Here is a 24,765-nt window from a genome sequence, read left to right as displayed (position 1 = left end):
CTTTACGTGTGTCTTAGACTTATTACTTGCTGTATTATTTAATTGTCTTCTATGCTAGAGTATTAACAGTTGAAATGTGAGATTTTATCGTATTCTTATTGTCAGTAAAGACATCCGATAATTGATTTTCAATAACTTACAAATAAATGATACTCTAAACTTTTAATTTACATTAATTTGTACGAGAATTTATTAGATAATGTCAAAATTTTCTATGTTATTTGTTATTGTGCATTTGGTAAATTTTCTTCTCCTAATGATGGGAAGACTATTTCATCAAAATGAAAATCTTCAAATCTTGCATTAAAAATATCCGCAATTAAAAGCTCAAAGTATCTAATGATGGTGAGAGAATCAAAACCAATATAAATTTCAAGTCTACGTTGAGGACCCTTCTTAGTGCATTGAGAGGTATGATTGAAACATACACAGTACAACCAAAAGTATAAAGATGAAGACATGTTTGTTGATTGACGAAATGCATGTTGCAATGATGAGTATTTATTATAGACAATTGGTCTTCTTCAAACCAATGATGCGGCATGCAAAATTACATATCTCCAAGTAAAGGAAGGTAGTTTTGTTTTCAAAAGTAATGGTCGAGCAATTAATTGTAGATGTTTTATAAATATCCTAGCAAAACCATTCTAACTAAAAGCGTGGGTAAGAGGATGCTGAACATTAATCTCAACTGAAATACAATAATCATAAAAAATTTTGGATATAAGTTTTCCTATATTATCCAATCAAATAGATTAAATTGGATAATCAGCAAATTGGAACGTAAACTAATAATTTGTGCAAGAAGTCTAACAAATACAACATTTCGGATATAGTGTAGACAAACATGTAATCATTTAGTCGATTCATTTATTAAAATCATAATATATCTAAATGACCCACATGGTGGATGTATAAGTCTACATATATCTCCATGGGTTCTTTGTAGAAATGAAGGGGATTCAATAATTACATTAGAAGTGGACGGTCTAATAATTAGTTTTTATTTGAAACATGCAACACATACATAATCACTTAGTAAAATAATTTTCTGATTCTTTAGGCCGGGTTTAGATGCCCAGATGAGATACAAACTATCTCATATGAGCTACACTGTGTGTTTCATCTACCTATCCAAACAACAAAATACAAAGTTTTATCTCATTTCTAATTTTTCAACTACCACGACTGTATCTCTACAGTAACACTACAGTACCTATACAGTAACCCTACATTAACGCTACATTACTACTACTAAGTTTCATTTGACTCTACAATACTGCTAAGAGCCGCTATAGTAACATTTACTACCACATTTTTTAATATATATAATTATCTATTATTTTTTTTTATTGTAATATATAATTAGAAAAACATACTTCAAATTTTATAAAATATAGTATAATAAATTGGTCAGAAAATATTTTCATTTAACAAAGAAATGCATTCATATTTGGAAATATTGAGATAATAACGGCCAATTACAAAATGTATATTTTGGGAAAGTCAAAATATTTATGGGTTTTTAAATTAATAATAGATATTACTTATTTTTAATATATTCATAATATTTTCTACCCAGTAATTAAAAATACTTTTCAATAACTGGTGGGACCCAATGAGCCACCACTTTATCGAATTCTCAAAAAGTTAAAACCATCTTATCTCATCTCACTACCCAAACACACATTTTTTTACAAACCATTTTGTCAAAATTGCGTAACCAAACAAAGCCTTAAGGGATGTCCATATGAATTCTTAATTATTCGATGTATTGTGAATGATCTGGATGACCAAGACGATCATCCTAAAGCATAAAGACCTTTAGATCAAAACCCTTCTAATGCACTATAATATGTAATTTAATTATTTTCATTATTGTATAATATAGTCTACAAAAGAAAGCTTATAGTTTTTCTATATAAGCTTCTAGCCCAAACTTATTGTAATGTAAAGATATTCATCCATGCCATCGTTGATGGTTTCAATATGATAACTATTATGATAAATATTTTTAAAACTGAGTAAATGTCTTCTAGATTTTGAAGAATACAAAATATAATCAATACAAAATCTTGTTCATTTGGTAACATGATATTAACTCTTCCAGAACCTTCGATCAAGTTTGATGAACTAGATAGTGTATTGACATTGGTATTATTTAATATTAAATATTAAAAATATTTATTATATTTAAGAATTTTGTCTATTGTACAACTATCTGCTAAACACAGATCTTCATTAATCAAATTAGAATTGGTCAACGTATCAATAAAACTCATATATTCCTATAAACAAAATTATGTATAAAACTTTATTAAGGCAAAATAAAGTTTAACAATATGTATTAAAAGATAACAACTCAAACATAAGAAAAATTTAATTACCAAGCCAGTGTATAGAATATACTTAGTAAAGTGCTTATCCATTTAAGTGATGTGCATGTTGTGTTTTACACACCGACTTTAGAATAAAATAACTCCAAACAAAATGTGATTATATAATAAAAAAATAAAATTAATTATTATGGCCATATACATCACTCATCAAAAGATTATTGTTTTCATTAGGATCCATAAAGAAATCAGAAACATCAATATGAGTTAAATCAATCCTATTTGGATTATCAAAATAAATTAGATGATCTCTTGGATCCTTATGGTTGGGAAAACTCATTTGGTCTCTTTTTTTTCTTTTTTCCTTCATAGATGCTTGATATAGGTCTACCAAATATTTAGGTGTCAGTCAAGTACATGACCAATTTTTCTTTTATACCACACATGTGACTTTATCTTCATATTTATTTATAGGCTTATTCCACAAGCCTTTGTTTTCATCTTACTTTGTCACGGTATGACTCCATTTCTATTGGATTTTAGCATTTCTATTTGAAAAACCTTGAGTACGATCCCTTTAATTTCGATAGTTTTTTCTAGCACATCCATGCTCACGGTTACCTTTGTTATGATGAAATGAGGTTCTATTTGATTCAATAAAAGAAGTATAACTGGTTTAACAAGATCGGTGATTTTTCATTAATAGCTCGTTGTTTTGTTCAACTACTAATAAACAATATATTAGTTTGAAATAATTAGAGAATTTTTGCACTCGATATTGCTGCTGAAGGAGCACATTCAAGACATGAGTATGTTATATGTTTTATTTTAAACATATCCTCATTAGTGACTTTTTTCCTATACAATCTCATTTATGAACTTATTATTATTTTAAAAGTGTGGAGTTGTATTTACTAATAATATTGAAATTTCAGATGCATCCAATCATAATGAGTTTTTGGGAGGATCATGGTATTATGATACGCGGTATCTCTCCCTTAAACTCTTCCATTGAATTAATGAATATTTTATTGTGAAGTACTTAGTTTTCAATTTTTCATAAAGATGGTAGTGAAGGAAATTCATTGTTTTAGAGTGATCCTTCACGGGTACTTCATTTCCTACCTTAATAGTATTTCCAATATTCATTATATTAATATAGATCTCAGCATCAGGGATGCATGATAAATAATTGTTATCCTAAACATTAAATGCACAAATTCAAGTTTTGTAAGATTGAACATCATTGATGACAAATATATTTAGCATTGGATAAGAAAGAAGTATTTAACTAACATATAGAAGACAATAGCATTCATCATATTGATATGATAACATTATACTTTATATAATATCACATAGATCATATCAAGATTTAATAAAATGATTATATCACAATAAGCAAATATCAATATTTATAGAAGAGAAATTTATAATGGTCGAGAAATGTTATGCAAACATCTTGTAAAAAATAAAAAAAGTACAACGGTTGGCTAGTCTCGTACTAATAACGTGTTGTACAAATAAAGAAAAGTAATAGGAGAGTTGAAATGTTGCAATATAAAACTAGCTCTTCAGTAACTCAATATCAATCACTTTGAATTTCTTCTGTGTTATACTCAAAGCATTTTTTTTATAGGTATTGTTGGATAATGAATATGAAAGAGTGATACATGAATTAATGTGATATATTGTTAAATTTAGTAATTTCCAGAATTGATATATGAATGAGCTAGAATTCTAAGAGGTAGAATCTAATTGTACGTTTGGTTACTAAATTCACTTCAACTTATCTCAACTCATCATTATAACTTTTTTAAATCTCAACACAAAATACAATAAACAATTCAACTGAAAATCTTAAAATAATAATAATATTAAAAAATAATATTTTATCATCTCAATTCAACTCAATTTAACATCTAAACGTTATCTTTCTCGTAACATCTACCTACCGTAAGATCCATTATATCAAGTACATAAATTGATGATAAGTTTTCATATTAATGACGTGTCTTATGCATCAATTAAGAGTGTTTGAATAAATATATTCTTAAAAAACCAAAATATGTTATAATTTGATACATTTAAGGTTACGTTTAGCTGTTAAATTGAGTTGAGTTGAGAAAATATTATTAGAATATTATTTTTTAATATTATTATTATTTTAAAATTTGAAAAAGTGAATTATTTATTATATTTTATATTAGGATTTAAAAAAATTGTAATGATAAATTTAGATGAGTTGAAATGAATTTGACAACCTAACATACAAAAAATGTTATACTATACTATGCTCATATTTTACTTTCATTTCAATTTTGTAAAAACGCTAATTTTTTATTATTTTTTAATCATCTTTTATATTTCTTACAAGCAAACTTAGTGCTATGACAAACAATGCCATTTTATTAAGGCTGGTTTGGATTTAGAAATGGAATGATATGATATATTTTTAGATGAAAGATAAAAGTTAAAAATAATATTATTAAAATATTATTTTTTAATATTATTATTATTTTGTAATTTGAAAAATTGAATTGAGATTTAAAAAAGTTAAATTTTTTATTATATTTTATGTAAAAATTTCAAAAGTTATACTGAAAAGATAGATGAAATACTTTTCAAATCCAAATGAGACCTAAAGTATACGCAACTTTTTTTATTATAATTTTTTTTATAATCATATTTTGAAATAACGATTTTTTTATAAAAAGATATTCTTTTTATATGTTATAATCTTCAATTAAAATAAACTATATTAAAATTTATAAAAATAATTATATGTATACACATTATTTTTAGAGAAGTATTATAAAAATTTTATAAAAATATATTCATGGTATATTAAATCTATTTTATAATAAAAATAAGTTTTATATTCTATTATATTCAATTTATGTTAACTTATAAATTTATTTATGAAATTTTTGTGTGATTAAAGTATTTATTTTGTTATTATTTTTTATTTGTAAGCTCCGCATGAGTTCAACGTGTTTACCAAACCTTATGAATCGTTCTCACGAAGTGTCGGACTCACTCCAGATGCTATCGTGAAACAGAGGCGGACTTTCCAATGCATGGACAGAAGACTCTGACATAAATGCACTTCTTGCATCCCGTTCACCTCCTTACCCACCATTACCGAACCATCAACGACCACATAATTCTCCATTATCAATCCCAATTCCAAGTTCAAGGATAGAATTTCTAGTAAGCATTTCTTCTTTCATGCCGTCGTTAGATTGCTGCGACTCTGCGGGATCCTGGGTCAACCCCTACGGCCTGTTGTTCAATGCGCTCGCTCTGATACCGTTTTGGCACTACTTATTGGGCTTTCTGATCGTTTCCGTTCTGTTTCTCTACAATTTCTTGGAATTCCATCTCCTGGAAGATGTCTTATCGGGGTTCAGAGGGAGTCCCGTGAGCCTGACTTACAACTCCTGCTCCCATATCTACGACAGCGTCGTTTCCAAGTGCCGCGTTCTTCGTGGCCGGTACAAACTATAATTTTTCTTCGCGGAACTCATTTGGTTGCCAAGAAATCGAGGAGAACTTTCAGGATTTGGAAAGAAAATCTGTGATTTTGGTTCTGTAGAAAATGACAATGTGCAAAATTTACCTGGCTACATATTTTCTTCTCGGTTTGTTGGGAACCAAACGAAGTCAAATGAATTTGTAATTGTTACTAATTGAATGTGGATACTTTACAATGCGAGTTATTTGTGGGAAACTACCTCTGCTTACTGCAGGTATTTGGCAACGCCATGGCTCTCAAGTCCTCATATACAGACTGTTTTTCTGAATTTCCATGGGAGACCTCCTGCCTTCAGCTACAGAAGGTAGTGTTTTTTGTTTATTATTATTATTATTGTTCTGGATGTATAAAGCTTTTTTGTTGTTAGTATTAGTCTATTAGATATTGTGCGCTCTTTGAGTGTCTGCTTTTAATGGTGAAAAGTGGGCAATCAAGTCCGTGAGATAGTCTAGAATTACAAGGGGATGACTGTGGAAGTAGGATATTGAGAGCATGGAGTTAAACATTATTTTGATAAGAATACAATTAAGCGAGTAGCAGAAACAATAGCGAAAAGCTAAGCCCCATACAATTTTAGGATGAAACTGTGCACCAGTCTCTTTGGATCAATCCTATCATGGAAAGTAGTGGATGTATTTCAAAATAGCAACTCCTTTGTATGAATTTACCAAAGGGTAGAGTATGCTATAAAGGACCAAATACCAAACTTCTCTCTCTCTCTCTCTCTCTCTCTCTCTTTGTGCATCAGCCTCTTTGGATCAATCCTATCATGGAAAGTGCAAGATGTGTTACAGAATAGGATGTCTATTATATGAATTTACGAAAGGGTAGATTATGCTGTGAAGGAGCAAATAGTAAACTTTGCACCTTCTCTCTGATACCTACACAATTGATACTCCTTGCATTCCCAATAGCTTCTCTAAGTTTCTATCTAAAATAGCTAACCAAAACACGCTTTATCTAGTTTAGCTAATGACTTTAACAATACACAATACATCAGCTTATCTATTTTCTATCTATATCATTAAATATTATTTTTTATTCATTTTAAGTATATCTTCTAACTACCAGTGAATTTGCAATAGCTTCAATTCTTTTACTAATACTAATTCCTAACTAACTAATTAAAAACTAACCCAAATTGCTTTCGTACATATGGGCATAGAGTAGATCTAGAGCTTTTGAATTATAGAAGGGTGTTACATGGACAGTTGACAAATTCAATTTTCCAGCAACAAAGAAAGCCACAATTTTGGGTTTTGATTTGAAATTATTCAACAAATGGTTATGTCCTCTGACACATCTAAACACCACACCCACACACAGCACAATGTCCATCTTCAAATCTTCTCACCAACCAAACAGGCAACAATAGAAAAAAATATAATAGAAAATGAACCTACATGGATGGAGGATGAAGGGTGGACAGAGAAACAAATACTAAAATATTTTTAGATTAGCGAATAGTAAAAGTTAAATGTAGAGAATGTACTGTGGCAAAATGTAAAATGAAAATATTTTACAAAATCCAATGGAGATGAATTTATGACAAGTTGTTTAGCCATTTTGCATTTATATGCAGAATGGCTAACCCATTGGGAATGCTCAAGTGTTGAATATCATTGCATACATGCAACTCATAGAATCCTTATGAGTTAAGCTATCTTAGACCCTGTAACTGTTGTTTTAAGGCTATAGTTTGTAAAATATATGTGGGAAAAAATGTTTTAGATAATATCCTAGAAACAGCCCAGCCATGGCCCTCAAGATGCAGAGAGGGTTTCAGTTGTTGTTTAATTTCTTAGACTTCATTTGTCTGTTGATTTTTTGGTTGTAATCTTTGGGAGAACATCTTAAATGAACACGGTCATTTGGTTGTAATCTTTTGGAGAACATCTTAAATAAATATGGTCAACTTGAGATTAAGATTTCTTTGATTATTAACACAATTCTTATTTCTTTTTATAAAGGGATCTACTAGGTTGATGCATATATAACCTTGTCTTCAAAACAACCTATATATCCCAGTTTGTTGTTCTTTGTTCAGCAACAAAGATAATTCTCTATATGGTTTCGATCTGAACTTTAGATAGATAGAGATGTCGTTTTCTAGTAGCCCTAAATGTAATGAAAAATGTCCACTATGTGCATTTTTAGTCATATTCTTTTGATAGATTTTGAGGACAATTTTGGTTGGTCATTTTTTCTCTAATTGTTGGGTTAATTTTCTGTGTGCAATCTGATTGTAACAGTGGAATACTAATGCTCAATCCAATATTAGTTTTCTTTTAGATTGTATCGATTTACACTTAAGTGATCGTGTGGTCATCTGGAAGTTCTTTATAGGCAGTCATGTCACCAACATATAAGCAACATGGACTGACCTCTGGTTTTAAATTCCTCTTTGGATCGTTGTAGTGTGACCAGAAATAGCATATCGCAAGTTCTGATGAGCAGAACGAAATTTCCTCATTAACTTCATTGCAGAAAAGAATAAACATCTAGCATATATTATGCTCTTTCTAAGTCTGGTGCCTCTAAATTTTGATTGATGCCCAAAGATAAGCTAATGCATAAATTAACCTGTCTATCTCTCATGTATACATGGTAAATAGTAGGAGAGAGAAATTAACTGGCCAACCAGGTATTAAACTTGCCATCACAGATAGATGAGATATCTCTAATATGTTGTTCTCTAATATGTTGCATGCTGAACTATTATGTTGATTTTCTACATCCCACATTGTTGCCTCCTTGAGCTACTGCTGCAATGAACTCTTGCAGATTTGTTTGTGTAGGCAGTTATATTATTCCAAATACAGGTTTTCGCATCTGTAGTAGAAAGATTCAATGATATTTTTTTCATGCATCAATTTGTGGTTTTTTGGGTAACCTCCTACTCACCTTCTCTTTCGTTTCTTTGGTTGGCTTTGGGGGAAAGGAGGAAAGGTTCCTTTTGGTTAAATATCTTCAGGGTTTCTCCTTTCATTAGATGATGTAAACATGAGAATTTGTTTTCTTGAATTTTGATCCACGGTTCTATCTAACAAAATATCCATCTGTGTTTTCTCACAGACAACTCTTTCATGCTACCGATGGTGGAACCATTGCTTTGGATTGGCTAATGAGTCGTGATGGTATATATGAAGCATTCACCTTGAAGTTGATCACTGTAAATATATATATATATATATATATATATACACACACTTATGTATGCATGAAACTTTGGTATTTGTTATAATGTCACTAAATGTCTTGGGTTGGACTTTTCACTTATAAAAAAAAAAAAAAAATGGCCAGGTATTTCTAGTCCTTTGTTTAATAAATGTTGCTTTTTATGTTATTAATTCATGAGTAGTGATTTTGTACTAACTTTATAGTGGCAAAGCAATTTGATCTGAACTGGTGCAATCATTTATAGTATCATCTTCCTCCCTCCCTAGGATTCTGTTATTAATATGAACGGAAACTATCCATGGAGAATAATTTGTTTCTGAGCTTTGGATCCTTTTATTAATAAAAAATAATTATCATATGGTACCAATATAATAAAAACTTGTGATTCAGTAATTGATAAAACCTTCAGAATGAACTTGTTTATAGTTATCATCTGTAAAATAATTATCATATGCTACCAATATAATAAAAACTTGTGATTCAGTAATGGATAAAACCTTCAGAATATTGAGGTGATCCACGATTTCAGGATCCCTCTTATTAATGCAACACCACTTAATTATCATCACATGTCTCTTCCATAAGTTTTCCAACTTAAGGATCTTCCCTAGTGTAGCCATCCAAGGAAAGAATGCTGCTCTCAATGGTGCCTTACTCCTCTAGATAGACTTCTATTCGTGAGGGATCAATGCATTATAGAACAACTTAACTTCAAACGCCCCTTTCTTGGACATGATCCATCACATTTTGTCTTCCCCATCCGATCTTAATCAAGTAGAACGCAGTTGAGCATATAATAACTAAAGAGATCCACCCACCTATCCTCTGCCTCTTTGATAAAACTCACCGTCCATTGAGGATGTTCACTTGAAAGTTGTAAATGCTCTGCCATAAATGTGTCCATGGTACGAACACTGCAGAATAGATCCAGAAATACCCCTTAAGAGGCTGATCTCCACAAAACACATCATACCAAAACTTTATTTTGGATCCTTTGCCCACTTCATATCTGGTATGACTTGGAAACTCTCCTGAGCCCCTTTAGATATTTTTCCTTAATCCAACCCCACAAGTCTCTCTCACCTCTCTCACTTCATTAGAGTTCCAACCACCCGAGGAATTATCATGCTTCATGTTGATCACTTGCTGTCTGAAGGCTATCCCATTCATTGGTACACTGCCATAACCATGGTACCCAACCTCCCTCTGAGATTGGGGAGAACCTCGGGCCAATTCACTTGTTAAATTTCAATTCATCTCCCTTACCACCCCATAAAAAGTCACTTTATAAATTTTCAATACGGTTGGCTACACATGTAGGAACAGGGAATAATTAATAAATTATCTCTAACTTCTGTCATTAGTATAATTAACCATGCTAACTGGTTGCACACTCTTGTTTGCTTATATATATATATATATAGAAACTTGCTGTATATTTTTGTTGACATAGATAGATTCAATGAACATGTTTACTAACTTATTATGTTTCTTCTTCTTTTTTTCCTTTCAGTCTTGTGATCTTGAGTGGAGTGTTACCACTTTTTTTTTTTTACCACACTCAAAGCTTATGTTCATGATATTGTAAGCCTTTTAGTTTTTTTTTTTTGGTTCAACTATGGTATTGTTTTACAGTTTCAGGGGGTGCTTTACTAATGGATTCTTCTATTTCAAAAGATGACACAACTCCTATCATTGTAGTGGTTCCTGGATTAACAAGTGATTCTGCATCAGCTGTAAGTTCTCTACTTCTTTTTCACTTGCTTGTAATAATGCACCAAATGTTTCCAAATAATAGTTTTTGTAGCTTAGGAATACATGTTTCACATTAACTTGTTGTTGGCATGGGATTTCTGAATGAACTTGAATTTCAAGTTACAACAGATGGGTAATATCATTGGAAACCAGTGATGCGATTAATATGGAAGCTTGATGTTCCTGTTGCAGTTTGATGGTCTTTGTTGATGAATCCTGTTACCCCACTGTAAATCTTGGCTCAGTAGCTCCACTAGTGAAGAAAGTAAAAATGCTTGCATAGGACGTCAATCAGTAGCTTCATTAGTGAAGAAAGTAAAAATTCTTGCGTAGGATGTCAATGAACTTTAAGCTTTGAAATGTTATGCAGTTTGTGTAACCTGGAAAATAGCAGATCTAACTTTTTGAAATTTCCAGCAAGTTGGCTTCATTTTACAAGCTTCTGGGCTCAAATTAGAGAAGAGATTAAAAAAAGCAAGGATGATATTATTCTAAAATGGAATGCCCAATAAATACAAAACTTCCTGCTACAGCACAATGTATACAGAACTACTTGGGATCCTAATTAGTTGGCAATGAAGTCTATGAAACTTTTATCCTTATGCCACATGGACCCACTTTAGACTTGGGTATGTCAAGCCAGTTCAATTCTAGTGTTGCTTCTGGTGTGGCGATTTTTTTGTTTTATTTATTTCTTCTGTCATAAAATAGATTATAAAACATCAAGCTGTACCCCAGGTGCATGGAGAACAACAAAGTAGCACTTTGAAGAAGAAATGGAAAAGGAAAAGAAAAGAAAAGAAAATAAAAGAAAATTGTCACATTAACTCCTACAGTTCAAAAAATCAGCAAAACTGAGCCGAAGAGCCAAGGAGTGATGACCCATGAGCTTGTTAAACAAGACCTTCTCTGGCTGTTGAAGGAGGCTTCTGTTGCCTCATATTTGAGATATCAGGATGAGGGAGTTGGTTATTGTAATCTTAGTTTCTCCAGGTATTTCAGGACTGTGAATTGGGGGCCATCGCTGCATATTCTGAGTGTTGAGTTCAAGTTGCCCTCTACTGAAGGTAAAGATAGAGTTTTTATGAGATTGCCGGAGTGTGGTTGCTTGACTTTCCTTGAAAGAATACTTGGGGTGCTAAGGTCTCTGACCTTTTTTTTTCCTAGTTTTTTGGTGGCACTGTAATTGGAAAGTTCTTCAACATCGAGAATTTTCATAAGGAATGAATTATCATTGTAGACAGGTTTTGTGTGAGCGTAGTGGTGAGTCAAATGATCATCCTCTACTTCACTGTTTGGTGATGAGAGAGATTTTGTCATTTCTTTGATTTCTTGTTGGATTATAATCAGTGATTCCAAGGACGTAAATGAGTTGTTTATGCTGACAATGACAGAATGGCTGCCATAGTTGGAACTTGGTTTTTGTGTTTAATGTGAGAATCTGGTCCAAAAAGAATAGGCAGAATTTAAAGGGGTGGACTGACCTAATTGTCTTACTCTTATTAAGAGCACACTCTCTAACATACCCACATATTTCTTATCTCTTTTTCCTATGCCTGCAGGGGTGGCAAATAAGATTGAGAAAATTTTTAGGGCATTCTTATGGGGAGGCTTAGGGGAGGAGAAGAAATTCCACCTAGTTAGTTGGAAGACAGTTTGTGCCCCAATTGTGAATGGTGGTTTGAGTGTTTGCAACTTGCGAACATTTAATAAAGCACTATTGGGGAAATGGCTTTGGAGATATCATCGGGAGGGGGGAGCATTGTGGAAGGAAACTGTAGACGCAAGATATGGTGTTGCATGGGGCGGGTGGGTTTCCAACGAAGTGGAGGGGTATGGAGTGGGGTTATTGAAGTATATAAGGGGTGGAAATGTTTTAAAAAACATATTCGCTTTGAAGCCGGTGAGGGTAACCGAATCCGTTTTTGGCAGGATGTGTGGTGTGGAGATCATACTTTGGAAATGGTTTTTCCGGCTTTATATCGTATTGCAGCTAATAGGGGAGGTTTCAGTGGTTGATGTGCGGTTATTTTCTCATGGTTCGCATCAGTGGAATATTCTATTTTATAGGGATTTTCACAATTGGGAACTAGACATGGTTACTGAATTTTTCAGCCTATTACATTCCTCGGGAACTGCTAGGGTTCAACATGATAGTTTGAAGTGGAGGTCTAAGGATCATAAGTTATGTACTGTTAAGGCGTATTATAACCTTTTGATCACTCATGACCATACTTCATTCCCTTGGAAGAACATCTGGAAATCCCGGGTGCCTTCCAAAGTTGCTTTCTTTGTTTGGAACGCCGCCCTTGGAAAGATCTTGACCATCGACAATTTGAGGAAGAGAGGATGTGTGGTGATGGATTGGTGCTACATGTGCAAAAAGAATGGAGAATCGGTGGGTTATCTCTTACTACATTGTGAGGTAACAAAGGTGTTGTGGGATGAGATCTTTCGGAGGGTTGATGTCGCTTGGGTAATGCCTTCGAGGGTGGTGGAATTGATGGGCTGTTGGAGGAATTTGCAGGGCTGTCGTCAAGTGGCAGCAGTATGGAAGATGATTCCGCTGTGTATCATGTGGTGTACTTGGATGGAAAGGAATGCGTGCTGTTTTGAAGACAAGGAACATATAGTGGTGGAGCTGAAGAATTTCTTTTTAAATACTTTATTGCTTTGGTTTTCTGCTATTGTTTTAGTTGGGGATAATATTCATGACTTCTTGTCTTTAGTTCATCACTCTTAGAATTTATTTAGGTGTTCTGTGGTATACTTCCTGTGTACATGGCTTTGGCCTTTTTCATTAATAAAATTTATCTCTTACATATCAAAAAATAAAAAAAATTCTTGTTGAGAACATTCATATTATTGGATGAGGACACAATGCAATATATATTCCACTTCCTTTTAAGAATTCCTTGATCATTTACCATTTATAACATAATCTATAGGAGTATTTCTTGCATACTTCTAGACAAAAGAAAAATTCTATGCTGGGCGGAATGTGGGCAATGCTGAATGGATAGATTACAGTTTGCTGAATATGTAAGAAAAGGGGAAAAAAAAAAAGTCTCCTGTTTGTTGACGTAATTAGAGATAAGGTATGAATCCCCAATCTCTGGTGAAGATGTGTTCCTGGAGTAATTGGTTTGCTGAAGTTTAATGACACTGCAATAGGTCCTCACCATAGACTGTTACATAATATATTTTCTAAAGCCAAAATCATTTTGGAGTTCTCGTATCATATCTGTCCCGGCAGCATTCATGTACTGAGTGAAACTGCTTGTCATTAGAGACTAATTAAAGAAAAATGGATGAAAAGAATAAATCCAGACTTGGACCATGCAGCCAAATGTAATAGTCTTTCAGTCTCAAATTGTAAGCTCATCTAGCATTAGATACATCTAATCAAGTTTAGGAACCAAAAAGGGAAGTAAAAATGGAGAAAGGACATGAACTCTTTTCAGCTTGTATATATTGTGTGTAATTATGTTCATATTATAGGTATATTCTTATTATAACGATCTTTCATAACGTTAAATGGTTTTTATGTGAGAATTGGGTTTTTCTTTTAATACGAGTAAAAGAAAAATGATTAGTAATATTGTATGACCTTGTCTTGCAATACCTATTGCAGTACATAAAGCATCTTGCCTTCAATACGGCGAAACACGGCTGGAATGTAGTGGTTAGCAACCACCGAGGATTGGGTGGTGTTTCTATTACTGTGAGTTCTTTTTGCCCTCTTCTTAGCTAAGCGATTTATAAAATGGATTGGGGGGGGGGGTACTTTGTTATGTACTTTCATTTTAAATGATCTTATGCCATCGATTATGGTCAATTGGCCCAACCTTTGATGGTTTCATTTGAGGTTATGGATCTATTTCTTTTGTGATGTATAAGCTACAAGAAAGGCTTTTGATTTTGATGGAACATAAATGCAGCCTAAAGAAAGCACATAGTTTTATAACTCATATATCACAATATCTGTAGACAGTTCCAGTAAAACATGGTGTTGAGCGCATTAATTAGGTAACATGAAGCAGTATAATATGGTTTGTGAGAAGTACCAAACTGTCTCATTTGATCTTACCAAACCTCTCAGTGATAGTTTGTGATTTAGGTGATATTTTGGTGGGATAAGGGCTTGCTTCGCATAAAAAGAAAAAAGTCACCGACATAGCGTTGTGTTTTGACTCAAATGCATATGGGAAGTCCCCAAAATCTAGCCTCATCAGTATGGCTATGTTTTGGTAGCCTTTTGTTAATACATATTTTTCAAAACTGGTTCCATTTGACCTTACCAAGTCCTCATATTACAAAAACTGAGAATTTATAACTCATTTTCAGTTGTATATTTATGCAGGAGCAGCTCTTTAAAATAAAAAAATTAGAAGTTTGTAATACTATTGTGCAAAGAAAAAAGGTCTAAATAATAACTTGATTCCTGTGATTTCCTTAGAATCAAATTACTCCCTGTGCTTTCCCTTAAAATCAAAATATTCCCTATGCTTTTAAATTGAATTTTTTCCTCCCTCCATCTGCTTTTAAGATTGATTAAATTAATCCTTCAGTTAAAATTCTGTTAACAAAATGTGAAACATATTGATGTGGCATTACAACTAGCATGACATGTGGCAGTTTTTGTGAAAAATTTGAAATATTAAAAAATAAGAAAATCCATTGAGAACAAAAAACTGAATTTCTTGAAATTTAAAATTAAAAAAATTATTGATATAAACAAAAAAGCCGGCCACCATTGATAAGGGCCATAAGGCCTCCTATTGGTCGCCCTTGCAGGAGACGACTCCCCTCCCCACCCGCAGGCTGCTGCTAGTGTCACCCCTCATGGGCTTTTTGTTTTTTATTTTTTAATTTAAAGTTCTTTTTTGGTTTGTAATGTTTCTTATTTATTTATTTTTTTTTGATTCTAGTTGTATCGTTTAATTTGCTTTTAAATTTTTGTGTTTTAAATTTTTAATAATTTAAATGTAAATAATTTATTGTTATTTTCTTATTTGAAGAAAATATGGGTTTTGTTTCTTTTGTTAAATAGAAGGCTTTTTAGTTTAGTTTTATAATTTATAATTTTAATTTTATAATGTTCTAATTTTTTTTTTTTGTATTTTAATATTTATTTTTTGCTTTTATTCTTTTAATTTTCAAATAATATTTTAAAATTGTCATGATGTTTATATATGGGGAAATGCTATGCATCAGCCCCACACCAGCACACACTTCACATCACTTTTTTTTTTTTTTTTTTCTTTTTACACTCAATAGGTTGAGTGTGTGCTGGTGTGGGGCTGATGCAAATATTTTTCCTTATATATGTGGGCCATGTGACGTCCGAAATGACGCATATTTTCATTGCAGTTGATATGACATTTCTAGCAGTTTACTTAATGAATTTTGACAGAGGGACTTATTTAATCTTTCTTAAATAAATAATTTTTAAGATGAGATGAAATAGATTGAGATGAAAGTTAAAAATTGAATAAATAATTTGTAGAATATATTTTTTAATATTATTTTTATTTTGAAATTTGAAATAGTTAAGATGAGATGAAATGAATTGAGAAATTTTATGAAAACAAACAAGGACTACGGGATACCGCAAGGACTAATTTATAGTTAACCTAAGGAAAAATAACATTTATGCCTCTTGTCCTTTGGGCCTCTTTTGGATTTTAAAACTTAAGTTTTTTAATTTCTGATTTTAAGATCAAAGCTTTGTCATTTGCAAATCAATGACCTTTGTCCACTTACTACCTCAAAGCATCTGTAGGAAGGGGTTGCTTGACCACCACTGCCTCGAGGCATGTATTTTTTTCCCCAGTTTTTTACATGATGGATATAGATTTTCTTTTATGTTATTTTTAAGGGGTAAAAGTAGACAGCGATAATAGATTTCAATATATACACAGTTTAGGTCTTATTAGCCTGAAATTGAAAAGTCGGTTTTTAAAAGTCAGATGGCTCAGAGCATTGGAAGTGTGCTATTTTCTGATATGAAACTGGTAACCACACACAATCTCCTTGACATAAATGTATATGTGCTAGTAATTCTGTGTGTATTCTTCCTTTGGGTGAACGTGAATTCTTTCACGAGTGTTGAAATAAGAGTGGGCATCAGTGGACATGCGTTTCGTGTTTTCAAGTGGTTGGCAATAAGCATGCCAAAAGGAAGTGCACTAAAAATCTTACGTAGATCCTTTTGTTGAACTCTAGTATGGCAGCTGTTATCACTGCTGCAGTATCATATGCAATTCGGAAAAAAATAAAAATAAAAAAGAAAGGAGAAGAGAGACGCTTGTTAAAATACTCCATTTTCTATCAGGACCAGTGTTTCCTATTCATATTAACATTTTGCTTCTAAAATCAGTGAAGTATTCTCAAGGAGTTGCTCTCTTGTGATGAAAGTGTATCAAACAAATCTAGAAATTTAATTTTGTTGATAATTTGAAAGATTCTGTTTATGCAAACACTGCTTTATCCTTGATTTGGTTATGCATCAACTGAAAGTTAACTGCACTTTGGTTGTGAAATAGTTCCATCCTTCCTTTGAGAAGCTGATTATCTAATTATTATTGTTTTGACAGCCTTCCGTACTGTTTGTGGATTTTAACCTCCTTTGCTTTTTGTTTCACAATGTTACAGTCCGATTGCTTTTATAACGCTGGATGGACAGAGGATATACGTTTAGTCATCAATTATCTCCATAAAGAATATCCTGAGGCTCCTTTATTTGCTGTTGGAACTAGTATAGGTGCCAATGTTCTGGTATGTTACTTTTATGTGCTGTTAACTGTTCAATTCAGCACCTTCTCTCTATGCTTTCTGTATCAAACTTGCAGGTTTCTTTTAGATATTATTAACTCTTAACATCTTATTAAACAGTTCGATTAGGGTTCAGGAAAGCTGATGCTTTCAAGCTTAATACCTTCTCTTATTCTATTATATTCCATCTTTCTCTCCCTTTAAATTGGACTTGCTTTCCCTTTAAGCTGATGCAGTTTGATTAGTGTGGTTGCCACAAACTTTTGTTTTGTGCTTTGTTATTACAGAAATAATTGATAGCTAACGATTTTAGAAAGTATTCCTCAGAAGTTTGCATCACAATTGCTCTTGCTTTGTTCTCATTTCTAGTCTACCCTTAGAAGGTCCAAGATAGTTCTATGTCTTCTATGAAATTGATGCCCTACTTCACTCTTCTACCAAGTCGTACACCCTTTGTTCGCTGCTCCGGCTCTCTATTTTGCATTTTCTGATGTTTTAGGTTGATCAATTGGGCGTTGAGTGCTTATGACCTTCCCACGCACTTAGCACTTGTATGTTGATAGTCATTTTCTTCGCTCTTACTTTATCATAGAGATAAAAATGTATTGCATTATTAATTGGTCGTTTCGACTTTTTGCTAACTGAGCTGCTCACTCTATGTTGGAAGTAACTTAAATTGACTTTGACTTCGTTATTTCTTTATCCAGGGTTGCAAGTGTAAAACTTGCTTATAATGTTTAGAACAAACAACATGATTCATGATTCATTATTAGGGCATGTTTGGGTAATGGGATGAGATGAGAATTCTGTGAATAGTAATGAAATGGTTTGGGTTAAGATATTTTATTGAACTTTGGGAAAGGAGAGAGAATGTTGAATAAAAATATTATAAAGTTAAAATTTTGTTATAATATAATTTTTGTTTTGAAATTTGAAAAAGTTGTATTGTTTTTTGTATTTTGTTTGGAAGTTTGGGAAAGTTGTGATAATTAGGTAATGATTAGATAAAAAAATTGAAGATTTGAAATTGAAAAGTATGTGTTTGAGTGATGTTTGGGAAGGCGATTATGGGAATTTTTGAGATGAGATGAAATGAGATCATCTCACTTCCCAAACAAGCCCCTCTTGTTCTATCTTTCATTTATTTAGTTTTTGAGCAGATATTTATCATAATTTTGACATTATATAAAGGTTAAGAATTTTATACTCGTGCAGGTAAAATATCTTGGGGAGGATGGAGAGAACACCCCTTTGGCTGGTGCTGTAGCTCTCTGCTCTCCGTGGGACCTTTTGGTTAGTATTTTACTTGAGAAATGTCACTGATGTTCGTTTTACATTTCTTGTGTCACCCATGCTTTAAGAGTTGAGATTTTTCATGTCCCTGGTATGTACCTTATGGTTATCATGAATTAAACCCTCTTTGACATTGTTGAAATTTATCTTGCTCTCTCTGTTTTTGTGCTACTATAGTACAAAGGGTGCTATATTTTTTGCTTCTTTCATGTGTCTTGTAGGATCGTAATGGTGGCGGCGTGAATCTATATCTCCTTTGAGAAAAAGAAATATTGAGATGTACTAAACTAGCATGCGTAGGCAATGCTTTTGTATATATCCTGCATACTTGGGGCTCTTGCCTATTCTCATGATCAATAAAATTTTGTTTACCGTAAAAAAAAAAAAATATACCGGGACGTACCAACCACACACTATATTCATTAGTTATAGTGAATTGCAGCTCATTTGACTTTGACTAAGAACTTGAATTTGTGTCATTTGATTTGGAGATTTATTATTTTTGGCAGTTATTCTGTACTATTTACTAACTAGATGCTATGTCGTCCTTTTTCCCTCCTATATAGATTGGTGACAGATTTATATCCCGCAGGCTGGTGCAGAAGTTTTATGACAGAGCACTCACTATTGGCCTTAAAGGTTATGCACAACTGTATGTCTGCGCTTGACTATTTAATTGTTGGTAGGATATAACTCCAGAGTTTTCCATTAAATATAGGCTTATATGTCTGAGTGTGTGTTTTTGGGAATATCTCAAAGAAAAAATTATGATGTCACTAAAAATGGTATCTATTTTTGGCCGCTAGATATTATATGATAATTTTTAAATTTCTGCAGACACCAGCCTCATTATTCCCGCCTTGCTAACTGGGAAGGCATAAAAAAGGTAGACATCATTTCTTCTGGTAAAGATTAGGCCTCTTTTGTTTTCGTAGATGAGATGAGATGGGATGAGATGAGTTGAGATTAAAGTTAAAAAATTGAATAAAGTATTATTAGAATATATTTTTTAATATTATTTTTGGTTTGGGATTTAAAAAAGTTGAATTGTTCATTTTGTATTGTATTGGAATTTGGGAAAGTTGTAATGATTAGATGAGATGAGATGATATGTTTTCTGAAAACAAACGAGGCTGTTTTGCATCATACTTGCAACAGAACTGTTGTAAATAGATATATCAACTAACAAATCAGAGTAGTTTTTGACACTGTTGCTGATGAGTCATGAGTGTTCTTGTTTCAGTTCCTCTCCATGAGAAAGTATTTTCTTCAATTGAGCTCTCATGAACATACAAACAGTCAAAATTTTTTATCACTGAAGTGCCATAAATATTCAAGATTTAAGTCCTTGGCAAAACTAGAGATGCTTATGATGCAGGAAAAAAGAAGAATTAGACCTAGTAAAAATGCAGGCTGTCCCTCATTTATTTTTTATTTTTTCATATAGGTATGTTCTTCATTTATCCATTAAAGGGTCTATTTCTTGTGCACATCTTGTGTACTAGGGTTATGCCCCTGTTGCGTTTTCTAATGAAATGAAATTACATATAAGAAAATATAGGTAAATTCATCTGTTTCAACCTCATGTTAATTCTCATGGGATACTAGTAAGACCAATAAACTTGGATACTTTCCTGAGTGCATTGATGTTGCTTTAAGTTACTCTTAACATTAGACAATAATCATTGCTCATAATAAGAGATATTTTGAATTTGACCTTCTTGGCATCCGTCATGATGCTTTAATCGTGCATCAAATATTCGCTGGAAGAAAGTCACCAAAGTATTTTGCAATCTACAATATGGAAAACAATTTGAGTTCATATCTGAAAACTTTATCTTTCAATAGTGTCTTTTAAAATCCCTCATAATATGAAAATTTCTGCTTATAATATTTAAATTCAAATATTTCTTTTAACACTCTGCTGTTGCATTTTCCATGTTGTAAGCACAATACATATCCAATGTTAATATCTCCCTTTAAGATTTAACTACGAAACTTTCAATGAAGATAAAGCAGTTATATGGTGCCTACTATTGCTAGGTGGTAATGTTTTATGTGGCATGCTCTTGTCATCCATCCTGATTTAACTAATGCAATTTGTTTGGTTATCCTGTTGTGCATCAAAAGTCACTCTCTATTCGAGATTTTGACAACCATGCCACCTGCCTTGTTGGAAAATTTGAGGTATATGGCCTGACATTCATCCTATGTTTTTCTCGCCTTGCTTTCCTTTATTGACCAACAGAATTATCTTGCTTCCTCAGACTGTGGACACATACTACAGGCGCTGTAGCAGCACTAGTTACGTGGGAAATGTGTCAATACCACTACTATGTATCAGTGCTTTGGATGATCCAGTCTGTACAAGGGAAGCCATTCCTTGGGATGAATGCAGGTGAAGCTGCTTGAATGGCATCTATCATGCTTTCTTTTATTGCATTCTATGGACCCGTTCTAACACTTTTGTCTTTAATAGGGCAAACAAAAATATTGTGCTGGCTACAATAAAGCATGGAGGACATTTGGCATTCTTTGAAGGAATAACTGCATCTGGCCTATGGTAATTCATTCTTCAGAGTGATGAGGATATTACACTAGCGTTTCCTGTAGAGATTTTAATGTATTTTTCTATTTAGTTTAGCAGTATCCAATTTTATATTAGCAGTCCGTTTGATAATTTTGTGAAGTTGAAGCTTCTCAAGCCTCATAATCGCAGATTGCCAACAAAATTGGGAGATCAATCCTGATGTGAAACAAGTTGCCTCACTAGGTGCATGACAGTTTTATGGGTACATAGCATCTTGTAATGATCTCTCTTGATTCAGAAGACTTCCTTTGCACGCCATAGAACAAGATGAATATCATCTCACAACAGCTTAGATGCTTATGTAGATTGCCAGCGCAAACCACTCTTCTAGTCTTCAACTGTGTTTGGTCTAGGTGTTTTCAAATTTTCATTTCTTTTCGCTTGTAGGCTAACCTTCTTTTTTGCCATGTTTTGTAGGGTATGCATGGTTGTGGTAGGTTTTATTTTGGATATTGGGCAGAATCTAGGTGGCCCTTTTTAATGTTATTGCAACCAAATGCTTAGATAAGGAACTTTTATGTGATTATTGTCACATCAAAGTTTCAGTGGATTTTACTAATATTTCATTCTCTAGGCAGTCAGAAATGGGTAGATTTCTCCAATATTCATTAGAAAATGGGTTGTGAATTTTCTCTTGCAGGTGGGTAAGGGCAGTTGAGGAATTTTTCAATGTGCTACGCTCCAGCCCATATATGCATGTGCAACAGAAGGTATTATTTATCCTTAATTTTCTTTCTTAACCCAATACACATAATAATTGAGCAATATAAGTTGTTCTTTTTCTTGGTGCAATTTACTGCTCATTTCTCTTAGTACTCTTTATTTTTACTTGCTTGCAGATGCTGAGCTCTAGCCCTCATTTGTCACCAGACTCCACAATCGATCAGGGTCCATACGTAAATATTGCAGATGGAATGGTGGCTGCAATGTGCAATGAGCAAAATAAAGATGACATGGTAGAGGAATTACCTGAACCGCCAAAGAAGTCTGATGAAGAAGATAATAAAATGGCTTTCGAAACAAAACAAGATGAGCACCAGACAGAAGCAAAAGATGATGTTTCCCCGGATATTGCAGAAAGCAACAACCAAACTACCTGTGTCCAGGACGTTCGGCACTTTGATGCAATTTCTCCAGTTCGAAGATGCTTAGATCTGCTGTCCCGGCAGAATAAGTGTTCCATGTGGCTGCTTGCTTACATTGCTATCATAACAAGTTGGCCATTGGTAGCCTCAGCTCTTCAAACCGTTTTCAGAAAGAAGCTCAGAAAATTCTTACCTGCTGCTTTGTTCAGAACCCATGCTCTTAAATGATTGTTGGTATTCTGAATTTGGAGTTGGCCTCTACGATCTTTATATTTCTTTGCAAATAGTCGATCAGTTCTCAATAATTTCGCAAACCAATCTCCTCGAGTTTGCAAGAATAATAGATAATGAACAGAAAAATGTAACTAGTAAAAGTTTCTTCTTTTACTTTAGACAATATAATTCAGTCCTGGAGCATGTTATATACAGCCATGGAGTATGCAGTCCCGTACATTGTTTGAAAAAAAGTGGGAGTTATTATTAAAAAAATAATTTTTTTATATGGATCTTAAATTTATCCACTTTTTTCAAAGAGAGTTCGTGGAAACTGCAAATTCAAAGAACTGCAAATATTATTTCTTAATATTTTGAGGTCTTTTACTATTTCAAGTTCATTTCTCATTTCAACTTTCTATATCTCTGTATGGCATTAAAAAAAATAATATTAGATTAGTGATGGGTTGTGCAAGCATCAAGAATTTAAAAAAAGTGAGGTCTAATTTTATAAATTAATTTTTTTTTACGTGGATATCATATTTATTTATTTATTTATTTATTTAAAAAAGTACTGCTATGAACCTGTTAGTGGGATTGCGTGCGGACGAATGGACTTTTCAGTCTTTTACCTTACAAATTGTGATGAAATATCAAAATTGCCTTTATCATATTTTCCCTCCCGATAGAATTTCAGATCCCTCCATTCATAGAGCCAACCCCAACGCCGTCGGCCACCTTCGAGCTCCGTCCGCCACAGTCGACGTCAACTTCTCCTCCATTATCTTTGGTTGCCACAACGTAAACCATCTTCGGCCGACACCATTGTAGCGTTTATGCCTGTTCCCCGTATGCCTGCGTTCTGACTCAAGATCTTGATATTCAAATTCAGATACTGAGGGAAGCTCCATCCACCACCTTGCGATCTTCGTCTTCAGCCTTTCGCCACCGCTTTCTTGGGACCAATCGTCCAATATAGAGCTCTCGTTGTCATTGTTCTTGGCAGTCAAATGAGATGAAGTCCTTTGGCCAGAGCTCTGTTTTCGAGTCTTGACTTTCATTAGATCCCAATACCCAACTGCCGATTTGTTGAGAGCTCTATATAGGGGCATGCTACGAAAGGTGTTGTCAAGGAGCATGACACCGACGTTGAGAATCCCTTGTGGGCGACCTGGTGAGCGACAAACTTGGAGCGCCACCAGTCTCATCATTGCTTTGCCTTCATTGCGAGATGAGGGGGGGAGAAGATTGCTAATGAGGACACGAATGGTACCAACCAATGTGTCATGCAACCAAGATGAGGCGTAAATCTCGATCATGATGGCTCCAAGTCTTGAGCTGACACCAAAGTAATCTCTAAAATTTGGAATTTAGAAACAACCATGGTAGTGGTGCTGGCGATGCTGATGGGATGACAGAAAAAAATGACGAACAACGATTGCACTAATAACAGATAGCTGCAGTGGTGATATATTCGTCCCTATAACTTTTCAATGAATCTGAGGTTTGCAGCTCATTTCTTTTTCTTGTTTAAGCCAGAATGCGTGGAGTCTGGAGAGAGTTTTTGACCATGATTTTTTGTATTTTGTGAAGTTTTGGATTGAGGAGAAAAGGGCAAAGGGGCTTTATTGAAGGGTTGAAAGGTCATGTATTGTTAGAGGTTTATTGCAGTTGCGGTTTTTTATGTCTATCTGATCCGTAGTTTTGTCTTGACAAAAAAAAAGAAAGCGGAGTCGTTTTATTAAGTGAAACAATCCGTTTCATTAAGTCGTGCGTGGGGAGGCCTTGAATAAGGACTGCACCCAGAATTATTCCTTTTTATAACTTGAAAGTGTCTCACAAAGGTAAGCCTCATTAATTGTCTGTGAAAGACCGCAATGAAAGAGGGTTTATACTTTGAGTTCTCTCATTCGTGTAAATGCACAACTTATTGTGGTATTAGAACAGTTATAAAATAAATAAATAAATCAAATAAAAAATCAAAAGCTTTTTTTAATG

The 24,765-nt window shown here is 33.3% G+C and overlaps 1 protein-coding gene across 1 annotated transcript; it reads left to right on the top strand.

The window, feature by feature from the left end:
• Nucleotides 1-5,397: 5,397 nt before the first annotated feature.
• On the top strand, nt 5,398-23,020 carry LOC108994554 (embryogenesis-associated protein EMB8). The gene is made up of 14 exons (XM_018969801.2): nt 5,398-5,833; nt 6,089-6,178; nt 8,950-9,011; nt 10,690-10,790; nt 14,444-14,533; nt 17,467-17,589; nt 18,802-18,879; nt 19,446-19,531; nt 19,717-19,765; nt 21,010-21,066; nt 21,147-21,277; nt 21,359-21,442; nt 22,110-22,179; nt 22,309-23,020. Exons 1-14 carry the CDS (start codon nt 5,568-5,570, stop codon nt 22,780-22,782), a joined length of 1,761 nt encoding a protein of 586 aa, XP_018825346.1. The 5' UTR covers nt 5,398-5,567; the 3' UTR covers nt 22,783-23,020.
• The last annotated feature ends 1,745 nt before the right edge of the window (nt 23,021-24,765 follow it).

The sequence above is a fragment of the Juglans regia genome, chromosome 6 (assembly GCF_001411555.2).
Source record: "Juglans regia cultivar Chandler chromosome 6, Walnut 2.0, whole genome shotgun sequence".
NCBI lineage: Eukaryota > Viridiplantae > Streptophyta > Magnoliopsida > Fagales > Juglandaceae > Juglans > Juglans regia.
This window is presented reverse-complemented; position numbering and strand designations above follow the sequence as displayed.

Excerpts from the sequence above, each read along its gene's own strand:
- LOC108994554 (XM_018969801.2), top strand. The coding sequence starts at position 5,568 with ATGCCGTCGTTAGATTGCTGCGACTCTGCGGGATCCTGGGTCAACCCC. Across the intron at positions 17,590-18,801 it reads GTATAGGTGCCAATGTTCTG|GTAAAATATCTTGGGGAGGA; the intron begins GTATGTTACTTT and ends ATACTCGTGCAG. Across the intron at positions 21,443-22,109 it reads ATAACTGCATCTGGCCTATG|GTGGGTAAGGGCAGTTGAGG; the intron begins GTAATTCATTCT and ends TTTCTCTTGCAG.